Source organism: Eucalyptus grandis, chromosome 5 (genome assembly GCF_016545825.1).
Source record: "Eucalyptus grandis isolate ANBG69807.140 chromosome 5, ASM1654582v1, whole genome shotgun sequence".
NCBI lineage: Eukaryota > Viridiplantae > Streptophyta > Magnoliopsida > Myrtales > Myrtaceae > Eucalyptus > Eucalyptus grandis.
Window position 1 is genome coordinate 4,141,736 of NC_052616.1, and position 19,596 is coordinate 4,161,331.

The 19,596-nt window shown below is 39.3% G+C and overlaps 1 protein-coding gene across 1 annotated transcript; it reads left to right on the forward strand.

The window, feature by feature from the left end:
* Positions 1–3,506: 3,506 nt before the first annotated feature.
* Positions 3,507–6,811, forward strand: LOC104443605 (phenylcoumaran benzylic ether reductase Pyrc5). Its single transcript, XM_010057099.2, has 5 exons — positions 3,507–3,829; positions 4,396–4,530; positions 5,408–5,645; positions 6,071–6,274; positions 6,381–6,811. The coding sequence occupies exons 1-5, from the start codon at positions 3,647–3,649 to the stop codon at positions 6,545–6,547; spliced, it is 927 nt and encodes a 308-aa protein (XP_010055401.2). The 5' UTR covers positions 3,507–3,646; the 3' UTR covers positions 6,548–6,811.
* The last annotated feature ends 12,785 nt before the right edge of the window (positions 6,812–19,596 follow it).

The following is a 19,596-nucleotide window of genomic DNA, read 5'->3' on the forward strand; positions in this document are numbered from 1 at the left end:
CGGTCGTTGCCTTTGGTCGGTCACCGAGGTCCGACGACCGGCCGGAGGAAGAAGAGGGAAGAAAAAATAAAAATAAAAATAAAAAAAACTCAAAAATGGTAAAATATTATTAAAAGTTGTCTACGTTAGCGCTGATTGGGTCACGTCAGTCGGTCGGCGTCCAGTTAGCAAAATCCGGTCAAAATTGGCTGGAAATGACTAAATTGGCACAACGTAAAAATGTTTAGGATTAAATCGGTACCAAAAAAAATGTTTAGGACTAAATTGGCACAAAGACAAAATGTTTAGGACTTTTTTTTGGCACTTTTCCCATTCTTCTTCTCCTCCTCCCGTAGTCCTGCTTCTTCATGTGCTTGCTTTTTGCCCATTAAATGCTTGACATTTGGTCAATGTGTACTTTGGACTTTTTAACTTCAACGCCTCTCTATTTGGTTTGACTGGAGATTAGCCCCTCTCCATTTGGTGTACTTTGGACTTTTTGCCACTTTAATTTTTTTTTTAATTATTTGATTTGGGTTTGTTAATTTGTAATTTATTTTTTAATATTAAAAATTAATATATTATTTTAATATAATCGGTCTGGTCCGGGTGGGCGTATAGATAGATCCGCCCATGGAACCGGGAACTGGATTGGTATCCACTGGTTTCCATAAATTGGAATCGAGAGCTAGACCGATTCCCTCAAGAACAACTGGTTTCGGGCGGTCCGAGCGGATCTCGATTCTTTTGCATGCCCTTAAGCAAAATCACTTGATTGGAAAAATTAAAAAGCATAGACACTCCTTCAAAAAAGTAACGGAGGTACAATAGTGAATATAACTTTAAACATCTATCCTCGAAAATATCCTTGTAATTACAACGCGGGGTTTACCAAGCAGTTTTTTTTTTTTTTTAGTGAGCAAGGATGAAATTTCTATTGTGAGCTAATTAAGGATAAACTTAAAAATAGTACGATTAAACAAAAATTTATGAATACCTCGGATTATCGAATTGATGTTAATGTTTGAATCTTGTAGGTGTTTGAATAGGCACAAAAAAAAAGTTTAGGACTAACTCGGTACAAAGACAAAATGTTTAGGACTTTTTTTGGCACTTTTCCCATTCTTCTTCTCCTTTTCCCGCAGCCCTGCTTCTTCACATGCTTGCTTACGTTTTGTCAAAGTGTACTTTGGACATTTTAGCTTCGGCGCCTCTCTATTTGGTTTGATTGGAAATCGCGCCTCTCATTTGGTGCGTTTTGGACTTTTTTTTTTTTCATTTTAATTAATTTTTTTAATTATTTGATTTGGGTTTGTTAATTTGTAATTTCATTTTTTTAATATTAAAATTAATATATTATTTTAATATAATCGATTCGGTTTGGGTGGGCAGGTGGATGGATCCACCCATAGAACTGGGAACCAGACCAGTATCCATCAGTTCCCATAAATTGGAATTGGGAACTGGACCGGTTCCTCAAGAACCACCGATTCCGAACGGTTCCGATCCAGTTTTAGGCGGTCTGGACAAGTCCCGGTTCTTTTGCACACCCTTAAGCAAAATCACTTGATTGGAAAAATTAAAAAGCATAGGCACTCATTCGAAAAAGTAACGGAGGTACAACAATGAATATAACTTTAAACATCTGTCCTCGAAAATCTCCTTGTAATTGAAATGTGGGGTTCACTGAGCATTTTTTTTTTTTTTTGGAGTGAGCAAGGATGAAATTTCTGTTGTGAGTTGATTAAGGATAAACTTAAAAATAGTACGATTAAACAAAAATTTATGAATACCTCGGATTATCAAATTGATGTTAATGTTTGAATCTTGTAGGTGTTTGAATAGGCACAAAAAAAAAAGTTTAGGACTAAATCGGTGCAAAAGACAAAAGGTTTAGGACTTTTTTTGGCACTTTTCCCATTCTTCTTCTCCTTTTCCCGCAGCCCTGCTTCTTCACATGCTTGCTTACGTTTTGTCAAACTACACTTTGGACATTTTAGCTTCGGCGCCTCTCTATTTGGTTTGATTGGAAATCAGCGCCTCTCCATTTGGTGCGTTTTGGACTTTTTTTTCCCATTTTAATTAATTTTTTTAATTATTTGATTTGGGTTTGTTAATTTGTAATTTCATTTTTTAATATTAAAATTAATATATTATTTTAATATAATCGATTCGATGCTGGTGGGCGGTGGATGGATCCGCCCATAGAACTAGAAACCGGACCGGTATCCACGGTTCCCATAAATGGAATTGGGAACTGGGCCTTCCTCAAGAACCACCGATTCGAACGATTCCGATCCAGTTTTAGGCGGTCTGGATGAGTCTCGATTCTTTTGCACACCCTTACGCAAAATCACTTGATTGGAAAAATTAAAAAGCATAGGCACTCATTCGAAAAAGTAACGGAGGTACATCAGTGAATATAACTTTAAACATCTATCTTAGAAAATCTCCTTGTAATTGAAATGTGGGGTTCACCGAGCATTTTTTTTTGGAGTGAGTAAGGATGAAATTTCTGTTGTGAGTTGATTAAGGATAAACTTAAAAATAGTACGATTAAACAAAAATTTATGAATACCTCGGATTATCGAATTGATGTTAATGTTTGAATCTTGTAGGTGTGGGACCGACAAGAAGAAGAAAAGGCATATGTGCATGATGAACCTGGACAGAATCTCGAACCAATTCCCATCTCGAAGCTCGGTCATTTGTGTATTAGTGGACTGAATCAATGAATTATTTCGCACCATGTTACGGACGGTGGGCGTAGATTTTTGGGTCCTTTTCTCGACGACGGTACTATGAAATATCTCACCAACTTTTTATAAAATAAATAAAAATTCCATTTTCAATTCGAATGGACATCTAAACTTAAATTCCTTTAACTTTAATCATAAAAAGATTATCGCGTCATGTTCATGATTTGCTTACATCGTGCTTGCTCTTGAATTCTCGAACGAATTACAAATCTAACAAGATTGCTCTCTTTTTTTCCAAGAAAATGAAAAACAGCAATCTTGTGATCAACACGAAAAAGATTGCTCAACACAAAAACATGCGTGGAGAGCAGCTCATTGCCCTTTGATACCATTTTCACTTTTTTTTTCTTAATATGATCTGATAATCTAAAATTCGCTCTTAACTATTTCCTTGCTGGTCACATGAAAAATCAATATTAATTGCGATGGCTTAATGCGTAATCAAAGAAATTTTAATATGAAAAACTCTTTCCTTTCCAGTCACATGAAAAATTAATGTCTACTGCGATGGCTTAATAAAATAAAATCATAATATGAAATTAATTCGAGTCTCTCACGCTTCAAAATCATAGGATTACTTGTATTTCCAGCACCTTCCAAACTTAGATTTGAATTTTCATATTTTGGCTTATTTCACACATTTTAATTTTCTTCTGCAAAGTTCCGACTTTCCACGTACCCTTTTTCCAGTGAAGGGACAAGAAAAAATCACTTCACTGAAAAGACGACTATACCCTTCTAGGATGCAATAAATGTGACGCTTCATCGTCGAAACAGAAACCCCGCTTTTTGGCGCTCTCTCCCCATCCCTATCTCCCGCTGTCTGTCCAGTCACAGCGAAGTAGCTTCCAGAAACCGATCAAGTTCGCCGGAAAACACCGTGCCTCCGCCGTGAAAACCACTCCGAGATGGCCGAGAAGAGCAAAGTGCTGGTGATCGGAGGCACCGGATACATCGGAAAGTTCATCGTGGAAGCGAGTGCCAAGTCCGGTCACCCTACCTTCGCTCTCGTGAGGGAGTCCACTCTCTCCAGCCCCGCCAAGGCCGGAATCGTCGAAGGTTTCAAGAGCCTTGGCGTCAATTTAGTTCACGTGAGTATTCATTCCCGTGCAATCTCTGTTCGTTTCCCGCATGTGGTGCTGCTTCGAGGAATCGAAGCGTCGCCTGCCGTTGATCTCGTTCGTCATTCGGAGAAACGTCTCTGGCGTCGATTTTTATCTCGATCTTTCGCAAGATCGCAGTTGACGGAGTCACCTTACGATTTGGTGTTTCTCTATTTTTCGCGCTGACTGACGAATCATCTCAGCTTCGCATGCTGATAGGAACGAGTACATTTGGAGACAAATGTTGTGAAATTTTCCATATGTAATGTACTGTGTAGATGAACTTTTTTGTAGAAGTAAACGTGGCAGATTTGTTCTTCAGATGCCTTGGTAAGAACCGTTAGGTGCCTATTTATACTACGGATGGTTGTCTTTTTATTTCTCATGATACTTTGTCTTGTCTGATGAAGGTATTGAAGGTTTTAACTGCATCGGATCGTGTTTTTCTCATTTTCTTAGTCTTCCTACTGCCAAAATAGGATTTTTTTTTTTTTTTTTGACGATTGCTGACTTTATCGATTGTTTGTCCATGCTCCTGGTTATTTGATCCTCAGGGAGACATATACGATCAAGAGAGTCTGTTGAGTGTGATTAAGCAGGTGGATGTGGTAATCTCTGCTGTGGGGCAAGCGCAACTAGCGGACCAAGACAGGATTGTGGTTGCCATCAAAGCAGCCGGGAATATCAAGGTCGTGCTGTTTTTTAATAATTTCATTGCGATAGCTTATTCTTTTTTTGCTTTTTTTTTTCCCGGTACAAGTGCATCGCTTTCTCCTCGTGAGATTTGCTGTGATGAAATGGGATGGATTTGACTTTTAAGTCCGTAGACTTCACTTCTTTCCTTTTATTTTTTTTATTTTTTATATATAGTCATGACTTTGTGTAGAAGTCGTGAGCGAAATTTGAGTACAGCTATTTCAAATCTGAGTACCGGACAGTGCGGGCTTCACTGCGGTTGGGTTTACTCTAGGTCATTGAAAAAGTTAAAAGGTTTCAAGCACTCAACATGGATGATGGTTATCTACCGTGCTCTTTGACCATGAATGAAAAACATGAACTGCTTAATCCTTCAAGTGGTCTCTCTTCGGTGGTTTCATTATTGTTGTAAATAAGTTACCAAAACCCAGTTAGTGGATAGTTTAGTAGTTGTTGCTTTGGGGGATGACGGTCCATAGTGAGTGGAGCTCAGCATATGCTCACGAAAGGCATTGGACTTACCTAATATTTTACTTGTGAAAGTGTCCAAGCAAACGGCATGTTTGCATATTTTATACTCGACAGACTTATCTGGCAGATGCCTTAACAATTAAATCTTCAGTTTTCTTTTCTTCTATTTTTCTAATAGCACTTGGGGTCGAATTTGCTTCATTACTTGTATTGATTCACTTATAATCATTTTTACTCTGTTATAGTAACGTATTAAAACGTGAAATTCAGTCTCGAGTAAGTTTGTTTTCTTTATTTGCCATAACTCATTTAAGTTTGTTCAATAAGGGGAATATACTCTAGTTTTTTGTTGCTTTCTAATAAAAATGTTTCTTCTAATTCAGTTAATTTTCTTCACAGAGATTCTTACCTTCAGAATTTGGAAATGATGTGGATCGTGTCCATGCTGTGGATCCAGCAAAAACTGCATTTGCTATCAAGGCCAAGATTCGCCGCCTTGTTGAGGCCGAGGGAATCCCTTATACCTATGTGTCTTCTAACTTTTTTGCAGGTTACTTCCTTCCAACATTGTCGCAGCCTGGGGCTACAGCCCCCCCTAGAGATAAAGTTGTTATTTTAGGGGATGGAAATTTAAAAGGTAAGAAGCAATTTCTTGAGAGATGCACATTTTAATTTTTTTAGTTTTTTCTGTACATTTTTCACAACTTAATCACGGTAGTGATCAGAGTGGGGCAGTTCTTGAAGCTTGCGAATTCCAGGCATCTTCTGTATCTGGAGATGTTGGCCTTTTACATCCATTAGTCTTCACTTTCAGAGACTAATAGATGACATGGAAGTTATTTGGTTTATCTTGGCACAATACCGCCTAGGCAGCAGATCGTGAAGGTTATCTTAATGTATTTGATAGAAAAAAGAACATATGGATGCAGTTGTGTGCGAGTTGTCTGGTGATTCTGTTTACCGAGAAAAATCTTCTTTGAATGCGAGCTGAAAGTAACTCTAGGAATATTAATGGCTTATATTTATCAACTGAATTCTAAAATTCTCCCTGTCAATATACAGCGGTGTTTAACAAGGAGGATGACATCGGCACCTATACTATCAAAGCTGTGGATGATCCGAGGACCCTGAACAAAATTCTGTACATCAAACCTCCTGCTAACACCTACTCGTTTAATGATCTTGTGTCTTTGTGGGAGAGAAAGATTGGCAAGACCCTGGAGAGGGTTTATGTTCCAGAGGAGCAAGTTCTGAAGAATATTCAAGGTCAGGGATGCGTTTCTATTTGATTTAAGCATGTAGAATTGTCTATTTCTCTCTGAGATTTAAGTATTCTGATGTTGATCGGTCTACTTGTCTGGTGATATTGCAGAGGCGGCAGTTCCACTCAATGTGATATTGGCCATATCTCATTCTGTTTTTGTGAAAGGAGACCAAACCAACTTTGAGATTGAGCCGTCATTCGGAGTGGAAGCTTCAGAGCTCTATCCTGACGTCAAATACACGACCGTGGATCAGTACCTTGATCAGTTTGTCTGATAGCCGAAACTGATTGGGATTGGTTGATATTTCACAGCAGTTTGAATCATGAATATTATAGGATTCTGCTTGTTAGGATCCTTGTGTAAAATGTCGCTCCCACTGATCATCTTATGGCATGTACAACCTTCAAATATGAGGACATACTATGAACATTCGGTTTGTTTGCATCTATGCAGTGCTTGGAGAAGTTTCTTCTGTTTTGGAGTTGATATCGTTTTTTATTTATGGGAAAGCAAAAAGAAAGGCATTGGGTTTCTCTGATTTTGTGTATTTTATGTGGTGCGTCCTTGGTGTGGTAATGAATTGGAGCCTTTGACGATGAGGTCCACCCTTGGCCAGGATGTCGTGGCCTTCGCGCAGGCCTGGCGATTGGCAGGGGAAGAACGGGGAAAAAAAGAAGGAAAAAAAAGAAGGTAGGAAGAAATGCAAAGAAACAGAAGGAAAAAAAATAAAAATTCAGATTTTTTATTTAAGTTGGTGTTTTTTTTTTAAATTTTTTTAAAATTTTAACGTTAGTATTGGTTGTGTTGCATTGTTGATTGTATTGGAAGGTAAATTGTTAAAAGATTTAGAATCAAATTAATTAAATTTAAAAGTTAAATTTAAAAGTTGAGGATTGAATGAATATAGGTCGATTGTTGTCGAGTCATTCCACATTTCAACTCTCGTGATGTTTGCTTTTATCAGTGGAGGTTGCGAATTGTGAATGTAGTTAACCTTGGCCAAAAAATTAAAGAGTTAATATTAAGAAAAATTTTAAATTAGTATATTCGTGATAAGTTTATTCTAAATAAGTTTTTTGATCATAAAAATTTCGAACTAATATATTTATGATAAATTTATTTTAAATTGATAAACTCGTGACAATTGCTAAACTTTTCAACTGGTGTGACGGATAAATTTTTCCTCTATTAACTTCCATCAAATTTTACCATTAAATTTGTTAAGATAAATGACACATTGTGATGTGTTATGGTGACATGGCAAGTCCACGTAATAATTCATAGGATTAATATCACGAAAAATTCCATATTTATTATAGGTGTATCGTTAAATTTATTACAAAAGTAATGTTAAATTTATCATAAGTATATGTTTTGAGTTTTTCATGATATTTACCCTATGGACATGCCATATCATCATGTGTCATCCATGTTAGCAAATTTAACAGTAAAATTTGACAGAAGTTAATGGAAAATAAATCTGTCGCAAGTTTATCAGTTTTGAGTTTTTTGTTGTTAAAATATTAGTTTTGAGTAAATTTGTCAGAATCTATCAATTTGGGATTTTTTGTGATAAAAAAATAATTTGAAATAAATTTATTACAAGTGTACCAGTTTAAGTTTTTTGATGGTAAAAAAATTAGTTTAAGATAAATTTGTAATAAGTATACAGGATTTGGGGGTCTTTCATAGTAAAAATAGAATCCCTAACACTTCACAATTATGATTACTTAAATTTATAGCACCATCAAAATTAAATTTTCTTGTTTTTTGCTAAGTTAAATCTATCTTACTTCACAATAACTTAATTGATCACTGAAATTGGACAAAATTGTTATCTTTTGTTTATTTTCCCACTTTCCATGTGCCCTTTCTCCAGTGAAGGATTGTCTCAACAAGTAAGATTATTTCACTGAAAAGACGATTATGCCCCTTTCGGAATCAAAATCCATTGACAATCCATCATGAAGACAAGAACCCCCCCTCTCTACAGCAGAGTCGCTTCAGAGACCGAGCAAGTTCGCCGAGAAAAACCATGCCTCCTGCTGGGAAAACTCTCCGATGGCCGATTAGAGCAAACTCCTGATGATTGGAGGCACTTAGGGTTTCATAATACCCTAGCTCAATTTGATTATAGTCAAACTTTCAATCAAAACTCGAGCTTGGATTTTATAAGCTCAAATATTATATCATCATATATATTGTTATAGTTATCAAATGCTTTTAATAATGAAAGCTCAATAAGGTATTGAGCTAAGTATTGAAAAGCCCAAACTCAACTCAATAAGATACTTGAGGGATTTGAACTCGTGCTTGACTCAAAACTAAGCAAGTCGAACTCAAGCTACTCTTGAGTAACTCGACTTGGTTTTAGCCATATGCGCAAGTAGGGGTGTCAAAAAAGCCCACGTTGACCAGACCCTAGTTTTCTTTGGATACAAATTTTTAGATGTTTGTATCATGAGGGTTGGGGTAGGGTTGGGCCGGGTTAGGCTTTTTTGACATTCTATGTAGGGTAGCTTTGAATAAATTTCTGATTTTACACCTTCAATGGAACCATTTTACCCGTTCTCTTGTATTATATGATATTCGAGTCTTAAGCGGGTTGGGTCAAGTCAATCGCGTGCCTATAGGGTTTTGGGTTGGGCCCAGTATCATGTAAACGCAGTCCCATTCCCACCCCTTGACATCCCTAATGCGGGAGTGAAACCTTACTAGGACATAGGCTCCAATTTGAGCAACCTCTTTTGACCCATCATCTCAGCATCAAGCCTTAGTTGACAAAAGCGAGTTGTAGGATGTGTATGACAGCCATTTTATTTCTGTTCCAAATAATTTTCTATTTCGGATTTGTTTATGGAACAGAAATCTGTTTGATAACGTAATTTTATTTTTATATTTTTGAAATAAATTTTAATCTAGAAATAGGTTTGGAACAAAAATGAGAAGTGAAAATTCTTGTTATTGCTTATTCTCTCTACTAGTTAGTCACTTGCCTGTTGCTATCGCCTGCCGTCCGCCACTGTTGTCCACCATCCGTCGCCGGTTACCGTTGTTGTCATCTGCCGCCTCCGAGGAAGGAGAAATTTTGTATCAAAATTCTATTCCTGGAACAGAAATTTTACATCAATTATTAAACATGAATTTTTCTCAGAAACTCATCCAAAAAAAGAAAAAAAGAAAAATCTATTTCTTTTTTAAAAATAATTTCTAATAATAATAATTATTATTTGCGTCCGGTAGTTTTCATCCAATTCTGTCGAGACTTTACCACGCATGCACCATGGGCACTACGCACCTAACCCCGGTCAAATTATTCACTTTCGTTTGGTAGGACTCGTGCAATGCTTCTGTTCTCCGCATGCTTTTTAGTTTTTCCCTTCTTTTTGAATCTTCTGGTCTACGGGAGTGCATATATGTTGCTACTCCTGGGGTTCTCAAAAAAAAAAAAAAAAAAAAAAGAAGAAAGAAGCCACAAAAAAATATACAAATTATGTCAATTGTGACATATATATATATATATATATATATATATATATATATTAAACTTCTTTTTGTAACATAAAAATCCCCAAACTATGAACTTTTTCTTGTTGTTTGACATATTTATCCTCTGACAAGGTTTATCAAATGATTTTCTAGCAAAAACAACGTCGGTTTAGCATCATGTTAATATCATTTGCTTTCTGTCATCCATGTAATCGAATCTTGATAAAGAGTAAATGTATCATTCACAGTACATTCCCTAGCCTAGTGCTACAGTAAAAGTGAACAGTGATTTGCTACAGTGAAACTGTACGGATTCAACGGTCTCGTCCATCACGAGCATTGTAGCTACACACTGAGTCATCCGAATTGTCTTCTAGGAGATGTGCCTCGTACTTCTGTTCAAGGGCTTCAAGGTCTTCTGGTGAGAGGATTTGATTCAGTCTTGACGAGGATGCTTGTTCATGAGCCCAATGTGATGCTTCTTCTTCAGCCCAGTTTGTATTTTCATCTTCTTGAAGGTCAGGAATTCTTGGCTGAGGCCAATTGGATGGCTCTGCATAGAAGGATGTGTCCATGCTTTGGAATTGTTCGTAGAGATCTTGGGACAGAGGTCCTCCAAAGCGTGCATAGGGGTCCTGGGTGGACTGGACAATGTCATCTTCACTTGTCATTTCAGGCTCTTGGGACGATGAGGCTTGTCTGTATTGTCCGAGTGCTTCCTTAGCTTCTGGTGCTCGGTCATAATGATCCCACGTAGTGGGTGCATTATTCCAAATATCTTCGGGAATGGTCTTGTTTTCCTGGCACATGATTCTTTGGAGTTCTCGATATTCGTTTTCACAGAGTCGAACAGATCTAGGATAAGATCTGTAAATCCAAGCTTCTCGACTGTTCAAGTTAGGTTTATAGGCTGTGGTTCCTATTTCCAAAGTGGTGCATTGAGAATGCTTCCATTATTTCTGCAAAAATTCCAAGGACGTCGAAAAAACAGGATGGTATGGACTTCGGGGTTTGGCGTCATCGATCTCGATTCTTTTTCTAAGTCTTGTTTCCAACATGTAGGGGGATAGAACCAATTTAGAAATTCTAAAAGATTTCTATCACATTCCTTTTCAATGTTTCTTCCGAGCAAGAATATCCTTGTGAGGTTAGTAATGAATCTTACGGTTGGGATTTCAAAAGCTATTAGATACTTATTGGTTAAGTACCATAATAACGTTTTGAGCTGCTCAGAAAATCATCTTCCTTCCAGATAAGAGGATGAATGAATGGATAATTCATATTTAACCCAAAAGGATAAAGAATCGAACCTCCATTGAATCTCGAATAGGTCTCGTGTGGCTTTGCCACATGAGGTTCTCCAGGTTCTCAGCAAGGCTGTCGTTCTGGATCTGCTGAATAATCTCCTGGGGGTATTTCCAGCTCTGTGAATCTTTGATGTTCTCGATTTTGTATTTTACTCCATGGTTGAGCATGTGGAAAGCAGGCCTTTTGATATACATGTTGATCTCGGGCTGGTGCTTTTGGCCTTGATAAGAAGTCGCAAGTACATTCTTCTTTCCGAATATGCTTAGTTTCAAAGGAGTATTTTGAAAACCATTCAGCCCATCTAAGCGGTTGTGAATTTGGAATTTGCTTTTGTTTAAACTTGGTCATCTGAGGAAAAGATGCCATGTCTAATTCCACCAGGAAGTGGTGGCCGATGAGATGAAACTCAAACTTTTTGATTCCATTTTTGACTGCTAGGATTTCTTTGAAAGTGGAATGGTAATGCATTTCAGCTTGGGAAAACTTTCCACTTTTATGAGCACAAAGGAGTCTCTTACCATCAATTTCTTCAAAAAGAACAGCCGTCCAATATTCATCACTGGCGTCAGTTTGGAGAATTCTTTTGCCTGTTGACGGTATTTGTAATGGTGGGAGATTCTGCATAATCTCTTTGAGTTCAGCAACTGCTTTGGTCTGAGTTTTTCCCCAAGGTGGAGAATTTTTCTTCAGTATGGATTGCAAAGGGATCAGAAACTTTGCAATATTTGGGACAAAAACCTTGAGATAGTTAATTATCCCAAGAAATTGTTGGACTGCTTTGTTGTGAAGTTATCCTGAGGAAACTTCAATAATTCTTGAGCGATATGTGGCCCTAGGTAATATGTACCTTTGTTAAGGTGCATACCAAGAAATTCAATTTCTGTCTGGGCAATATTCATCTTCCTTTGCGAGAGCATAATACCATGCTTCTTTACGATTTCTGCAAATTGCTCAAGGAGTTGGCGGTGTATGTTCATCGGGAGATCAGAGAGCAGATTATCGTCAATGTATACAAACTGCACTTGATAGAATTGGTTGGAAGATGCGACACATGGCCTTTTGGAAAAGGGATGGTGCTACCTTTAAGCCAAAAGGAAGAACTTTCCATTGGAAGTGTTGGTTCGAATACGAAATCTGTCTTGGATCCGTCTTCGGGATGGATGCCCAATTGCCAAAATCCGGCTTTGAGGTCGAATTTGGAATAGATGTGGGCTTTGGTTAGACCACTAAAGAGTGAGTCTCTAGATGGTAAAGGGAATTTATCATCTTGGAGGAAAAGATTGAGGGTTGATAGTTGATTACCAATCTCATTTTTCCTCTGTTTTTGCTCGGCACGCTTATTGACATAAAAGGCTTCACAAGCCCATTGTGAGTCAGAAACTTCAATAAGGCCTTGTTGCAAAAGTTCCGAGCATTCCCTTTGGGCTAAACCCAAATGTTCTGGTTTCATTCCCATATGGCTCGCCTTGGTTGGGTTTATGTCTTCATTTTTTTTTTTTTTTTTAAGGAAGGCGAACAAAGAACTCCGGGTTTTTCCATAAAGGATGAGAGCACTTTTGAGCAAATTCTGCATGGGATTACGAACAAGATTCTAACAATTTTTGCATAATTGGATCTAGTAGACTCATTTCAATGGAAAATAGTCTCTGGATATTAACAAATTCAGAGAATTGATCTTTATATCTAAGACCTTTTCCAGAATGCTTTGCGAAGCTAGGAGATTTGAGTCATGATGTCCCACCCAATTATCGATCTTTATTGGGAAGGTTAGATCCAAAAATCTTTGCGGTTATGGAACACTCAAAAGAACTGGACGATTACGGGAGTGGTTCGACATTTGTGGAGAAAGTATCTCCCGACACGCACTGAAATATCTCGATGTAAGGGGTCCAGAATTCTTCAGAAGAATTTTGGTATCTAGGATAGAACAACTTGCTCTGTGTCAATGAGAGCAATAACGGTGATAGGCTTAGCAAACTTTGATGTAAGGATTTTTACGGGGAAGTGTGGACGGTGAGTCCGGCTCGAAAATATGTCCAGATTTGGTTCGGGGATGATGGTGATATGTGGAAAATTTCTTCGGACTGAGTCCGACTCGGTTTCCGGAAGTTTGGTAAGAGGGAATGGCACAAAGAGTTTGGTCGATGGTTCTTCATCGGCGAGAGAATAAGGATTCTATATCATCATTTTCGAGAGAAATACCTATTTCGTTCTCAATATGATGGATTAGATGATTCGACCTTTTCTCGCTTGAGGGCAATTTTTGGCAAAATGTCATTTCGATTGCGAGATGTAGCAACGATTTGATTTCTTGTGGCTTGTGCGATCCTTTCTTTTGCGTAGGTATCGCCATTTCTTCTTTTTCCGGAAGTGCTTGGAACCATGCTTGGATTTCTTTATCCAAAACTTCTTGTAGTGTTTCTTCTTCCGAGAATATTTGCCACATGTACCATCACAGTCTTTCTTGGAGCATTTAATTTTCAGCTCTTGACGGGAGCAGGCTGATTCGAGGCGTCTGTCATCTGTGATGTATGTTTGCACCATCTTGCGTTTTAAGCATAATTCTTCTAGGCATAGATGGATTTCTTGCTGTATTTCCCCTAAGGGAATATCTTGTACCCGCCTTTGCTTTCCAAAGAACGATCTTTCAACCATCCGGGATAGTTCTTTCGGGATGGAAGTAAGGAAGACATGCTTCAAATTTGGGTGCACTCCAACTTGATAAAAGGTTTGAAGCATTAATTTAAAATGCTTATCAAGATGTTTTTTCTGGATGGAGCAAAGCATCTTCTTTCAAAGAACTCTCTTCTTTTTATCTCTATGAGATCACCTGGGTTTTCCCACAAAGACATGATATAAGAGAGTAAGGGCATGGCTGAAATTAGGTGACATCGAAATGAATCTGGTCCTGTTCGTTCGAAATGATTGCCACCAGAACTTCAAGCTTCTGTGAATCTTGTAACAAAATTGTACAAGACATCATTCATATCATGATTGGTGATAGATCGGGTCTTCACCATGTATGAAATTCTTCAAGACGGTGCGGCCATTTACGTAAGGAATATCATCAATGGTGAAGAATTGTTTTGATGTAGTGGACACATGGGGAGTGGAGTTGCGAGTAGGATTGCTTGTCTGACCCATTTCCATATCAGAATAATCGGATTCCATGTCATCATCTGGTGGGTCAGCCATGAATATGGATGAAGTGACTGGTGCAAAGGGGAGGGTATCGACTGTAGGAATTGAGAAGGATGAGGAGGAGGAAAAGGATATTGACGACTGTTTCATATCATGAGAAGTTTGCTCTCTTTTTGGGAGCAAAGTTTTTGGAGGATCAGTTGTTCGTTTGTTGGATAACAGTGAGGTTCCTGGGTGCCTAAATCCTTTAGAAAAGATTCTAATGGATTTGATAGCATCATCTGTTCTGGCCTTTCTCTTATAACAATGGAACTTGATTTTGTAGGCGATGCCTTTTCGGGTGATGCCTTTTCTTTCCCCCTATCTTTCTGCAGGGTTTTGATACGATTTCGTAAATTTGCCATATCTGGTTCTCTTCTATAAGGATCTGGTGGAATAGTGGCAAAAATGGAGGTTTGAGGTGGTGGGGGTAAATACCCGGTTTTAACAGAGGTGCTAATGGGTCGAATGGTCTCGAACCTTCCTTCTTCAAGAAGCTGGATTTGGGTTACGAGCTTTTCTATTTCTGGCCGTGGACTTTCGAGATAATGGTACCCAAGATGTTGTCCTAATTCCAAGGCGTGGAGCCTTTTCTGAATTCGAAAAGTATCTTCTTGGTACTTTCATCATACCTTCGAGATCTTGTTGCACACTTCCAATTTTGGAGTCAATTGCCTTGAAGGCATTGTTTTGTGCTAACATAGTCTCGATTGCCAATTTAGAACAACTTCGGCGGCGGTTTTTTTTGTTTCCCATGTTCATCTATATCGGTGGGAGTAGGAATTTTAGGAACATGGCGATATACGCCATGAGGATCAATAAACTCTTCTGCAGCAGGGAATGAGAGTTTAGAACTTTCCTTGACAAGAGGAGGAAAGTCAGTATCCTGAAACATAGCAATTGAAGAAGCAGATGGTACTTCTTCTGGAATTTCGAGGGGGGTAAGAATGCTTCTTAGCCCATTTACGGATTGGCTTATAGAATGGAGAGAGGACTTGCTTTTTCTGGGGAGGAGATGGCGGTGGTGTTTTTGGTAGATCTCGGTGAGTCTGGGATGTAGTTTTAGACTCGGTGGTGGAGGTGGTGTATAAGAAACCATGAATTGGTATTTGTCACATTCACCAAGAGTATCAACGGAGGAATCTCCGTCTAAGTACCTTTGGAACATCTTATCCTTTGGCCTTTTCCGTCGAGGTGGGGTTCTTGCAAAAGGATCTACCTCATCGGGGGAATTTGTACAGTGAGAACATTGACAAAAAGGATCCCAAAAATAATGACCATAATTGTCTTTATAGTAATGAACAGGATGTCCATCACCATCAAAATGCCTAACATGCTTTTTTGGATCTGGCTCGGAAATAGATTGAGGAACACATGGTTCAATCATGAAGAGAGTTTGGAAGATAGAAGGACTTTCTTCCTTTTCCTTACCAAATTTGATGGAAACAGTTCCATCCTTTTTCTTACGAACTCGAGTCCGTAGACTGGAAAGGTTTGTTATGCTGATGTAACTTTTCGTAGTTGGTAATCCAGGTCTCTGGAAGGAGCTTGGCCAACGTATCCTTTGGGATCTATATGGGAACATGGATACAGGATGCCTGGTCATTTTGCATGGAAATGAACAAGGCATCTTCATTACCATTGTTGAAGTTGAGGTCAAGTGCATGGTTTTGTACTCGATAAACCATCTGGTAATGTAGTGTTGCCGCTACGGAGTCAGCAGTTTGAGGGGCTCCAGTAAGTTGAACTTGGACTTTCATAAAAGAAAGTAACTGGGGATCCGAAAGAGCGATGTTGAAGTTGGGATATAGAGTGACAAAGACTGTTCCTGCATTCAAGGTAGTTTGAATGTACCAATGCAAGCATGCTGGTATTGTAAAAACACAGTGTCTAGCAATGCTACTCTTGCCACAACGGCAAACCTTTTCGACCGTGGAAAGTCAGAGCAAGACGAACAGCTCCATAATGGACATGAGTGTATCCCTGTTGAGCCCATTGTCTGGGAAATTCTGGAGGGATCTGGAGAGTAACAAAATATTCCTTTTCAGTAGCAGGAATAGGATGCTGGTCGAATTTGGAGGATTGGACATACTCTTTTACTTGCTTTGGGGTTTGGTGAATAAGTTGGCGAATGGAGCGAATGGGTGAAAATGAAGAGGTTGGTTTTGCGAAAGCGAAATAAGGGTTCATGAGGGAAGTTGGGTTTCGAAATCTTGGTTTCATCACTAAGAGAGACTTCATAAAGATAGTCGATCTTAGAAGCATTAGAGACACGAAACTCAGGAGGGGTTGAGGATGAAGACGAAGGTGTAAGGGACACCGGTGCTTCGAGGATTTCAGGTTCGTAGACATGATGAGAAGAGATCTTCTCAAAGACCGGATTCACCTATCAAGCGCATGGAATGGATAACATTAAAAACGAAACCATGGCTCTGATACCATGAATGGACCTAGACTTAGAACCAGGGAAGGAGAGTAAATTTACTGCAGGTATGCATCCCACAGCGGGCGAACAACCCCATTCATGGTATCAGAGCCATGGTTTCGTTTTTAATGTTATCCATTCCATGCGCTTGATAGGTGAATCCAGTGCTGAGAAGATCTCTTCTCATCATGTCTACAGAACCTGAAATCCTCGAAGCACCAGTGTCCCTTACACCTTCGTCTTCATCCTCAACCCCTCCTGAGTTTCGTGTCTCTAATGCTTCTAAGATCGACTATCTTTATGAAGTCTCTCTTAGTGATGAAACCAAGATTTCTGAAACCCAACTTCCCCTCATGAACCCTTATTCTGCTTTCGCAAAACCAACCTCTTCATTTTCACCCATTCGCTCCATTCGCCAACTTATTCACCAAACCCCAAAGCAAGTAAAAGAGTATGTCCAATCCTCCAAATTCGACCAAAGATCCTATTCCCGCTACTTGAAAAGGAATATTTTGTTACTCTCCGATCCCTCCGCAATTTCCCGGACAATGGGCTCAACAGGATACACTCATGTCCATTATGGAGCTGTTCGTCTTGCTCGACTTTCCACGGTCGAAAAGGTTTGCCGCTTGTGGCAAGAGTAGCATTGCTAGACACCAGGTTTTACAATACCAAATGCTTGCATTGGTACTTGTTCAAACTACCTTGAATGCGAAACAGTCTTTGTCACTCTATATCCCAACTTCAACATCGCTCTTTCGGATCCCCGCCATTTCTTTTATGAAAGTCCAAGTTCAACTTACTGGAGCCCTCAAACCGCCGACTCCGTAGCGGCAACACTACATTACCGATGGTTTATCGAGTACAAAACCATGCACTTGACCTCAACTTCAACAATGGTAATGAAGATGCCTTGTTCATTTCCATGCAAAATGACCAGCATCCTGTATCCATGTTCCCATATAGATCCCAAAGGATACGTTGGCCAAGCTCCTTCCAGAGACCTGGATTACCAACTACGAAAAGTTACATCAGCATAACAAACCTTTCCAGTCTACGGACTCAGAGTTCGTAAGAAAAAAGGATGGAACTGTTTCCATCAAATTTGGTAAGGAAAAGGAAGAAAGTCCTTCTATCTTCCAAACTCTCTTCATGATTGAACCATGTGTTCCTCAATCTATTTCCGAGCCAGATCCAAAAAGCATGTTAGGCATTTTGATGGTGATGGACATCCTGTTCATTACTATAAAGACAATTATGGTCATTATTTTGGGATCCTTTTTGTCAATGTTCTCACTTGTACAAATTCCCCGATGAGGTAGATCCTTTGCAAGAACCCCACCTCGACGGAAAAGGCCAAAGGATAAGATGTTCCAAAGGTACTTAGACGGAGATTCCTCCGTTGATACTCTTGGTGAATGTGACAAATACCAATTCATGGTTTCTTATACACCACCTCCACCACCGAGTCTAAAACTACATCCCAGACTCACCGATCTACCAAAAACACCACCGCCATCTCCTCCCCGAAAAAGCAAGTCCTCTCTCCATTCTATAAGCCAATCCGTAAATGGGCTAAGAAGCATTCTTACCCCCTCGAAATTCCGAAGAAGTACCATCTCGCTTCTTCAATTGCTATGTTTCAGATACCGACTTTCCTCCTCTTGTCAAGGAAAGTTCTAAACTCTCATTCCCCGCGCGAAGAGTTTATTGATCCTCATGGCGATATCGCCATGTTCCTAAAATTCCTACTCCCACCGATATAGATGAACATGGGAAACAGAAAAAAACCTCTGCCGAAGTCGTTCTAAATTGGCAATCGAGACTATGTTAGCACAAAACAATGCCTTCAAGGCAATTGACTCCAAAATTGGAAGTGTGCAACAAGATCTCCGAAGGTATGATGAAAGTACCAAGAAGATACTTTCTGAATTCCAGAAAAGGCTCCACGCCTTGGAATTAGGACAACATCTTGGGTACCATTATCTCGAAAGTCCACACCGAAATAGAAAAGCTCGTAACCCAAATCCAGCTTCTTGAAGAAGGAAGGTTCGACCATTCGACCCATTAGCACCTCCCGTTAAAACCGGGTATTTACCCCCACCACCTCAAACCTCCATTTTTGCCACTATTCCACCGTGATCCTTATAGAAGAGAACCGAGATATGGCAAATTTACGAAATCGTATCAAAACCCCGCAAAGATAGGGGAAAGAAAAGGCATCACCCGAAAAGGCATCGCCTACAAAATCAAGTTCCATTGTTATAAGAGAAAGGCCGGAATGATGATGCTATCAAATCCATTAGAATCTTTTCTAAAGGATTTAGGCACCAGAACCTCACTCGTTATCCAACAAAGCTGAACAACCCGATCCTCCAAAAACTTTGCTCCCGCAGAGAGCAAACTTCTCATGATATCAAACAGTCGTCAATATCCTTTTCCTCCTCCTCATCCTTCTCAATTCCTACGCCGATACCCTCCCCTTTGCACCCGCCACTTCATCCATATTCATGGCTGACCCACCGATGATGACATGGAATCCGATTATTCGATATGGAAATGGGTCGACAAGCAATCCTACTCGCAACTCCACTCCCCATGTGTCCACTACATCAAAACAATTCTTCACCATTGATGATATTCCTTACCGAAATGGCCGCACCGTCTTGAAGAATTTCATACATGGTCAAGACCCATCTATCACCAATCATGATATGAATGATGTCTTGTACAATTTTGTTACAAGATTCACAGAAGCTTGAAGTTCGTGGCAATCACCGTCGAACAGACCCGATTCATTTCGATGTCACCTAATTTCAGCCATGCCCTTACTCTCTTATATCATGTCTTTGTGGGAAAACCCGGTGATCTCATAGAGATAAAAAGAAGAGAGTTCTTTGAAAGAAGATGCTGCTCCATCC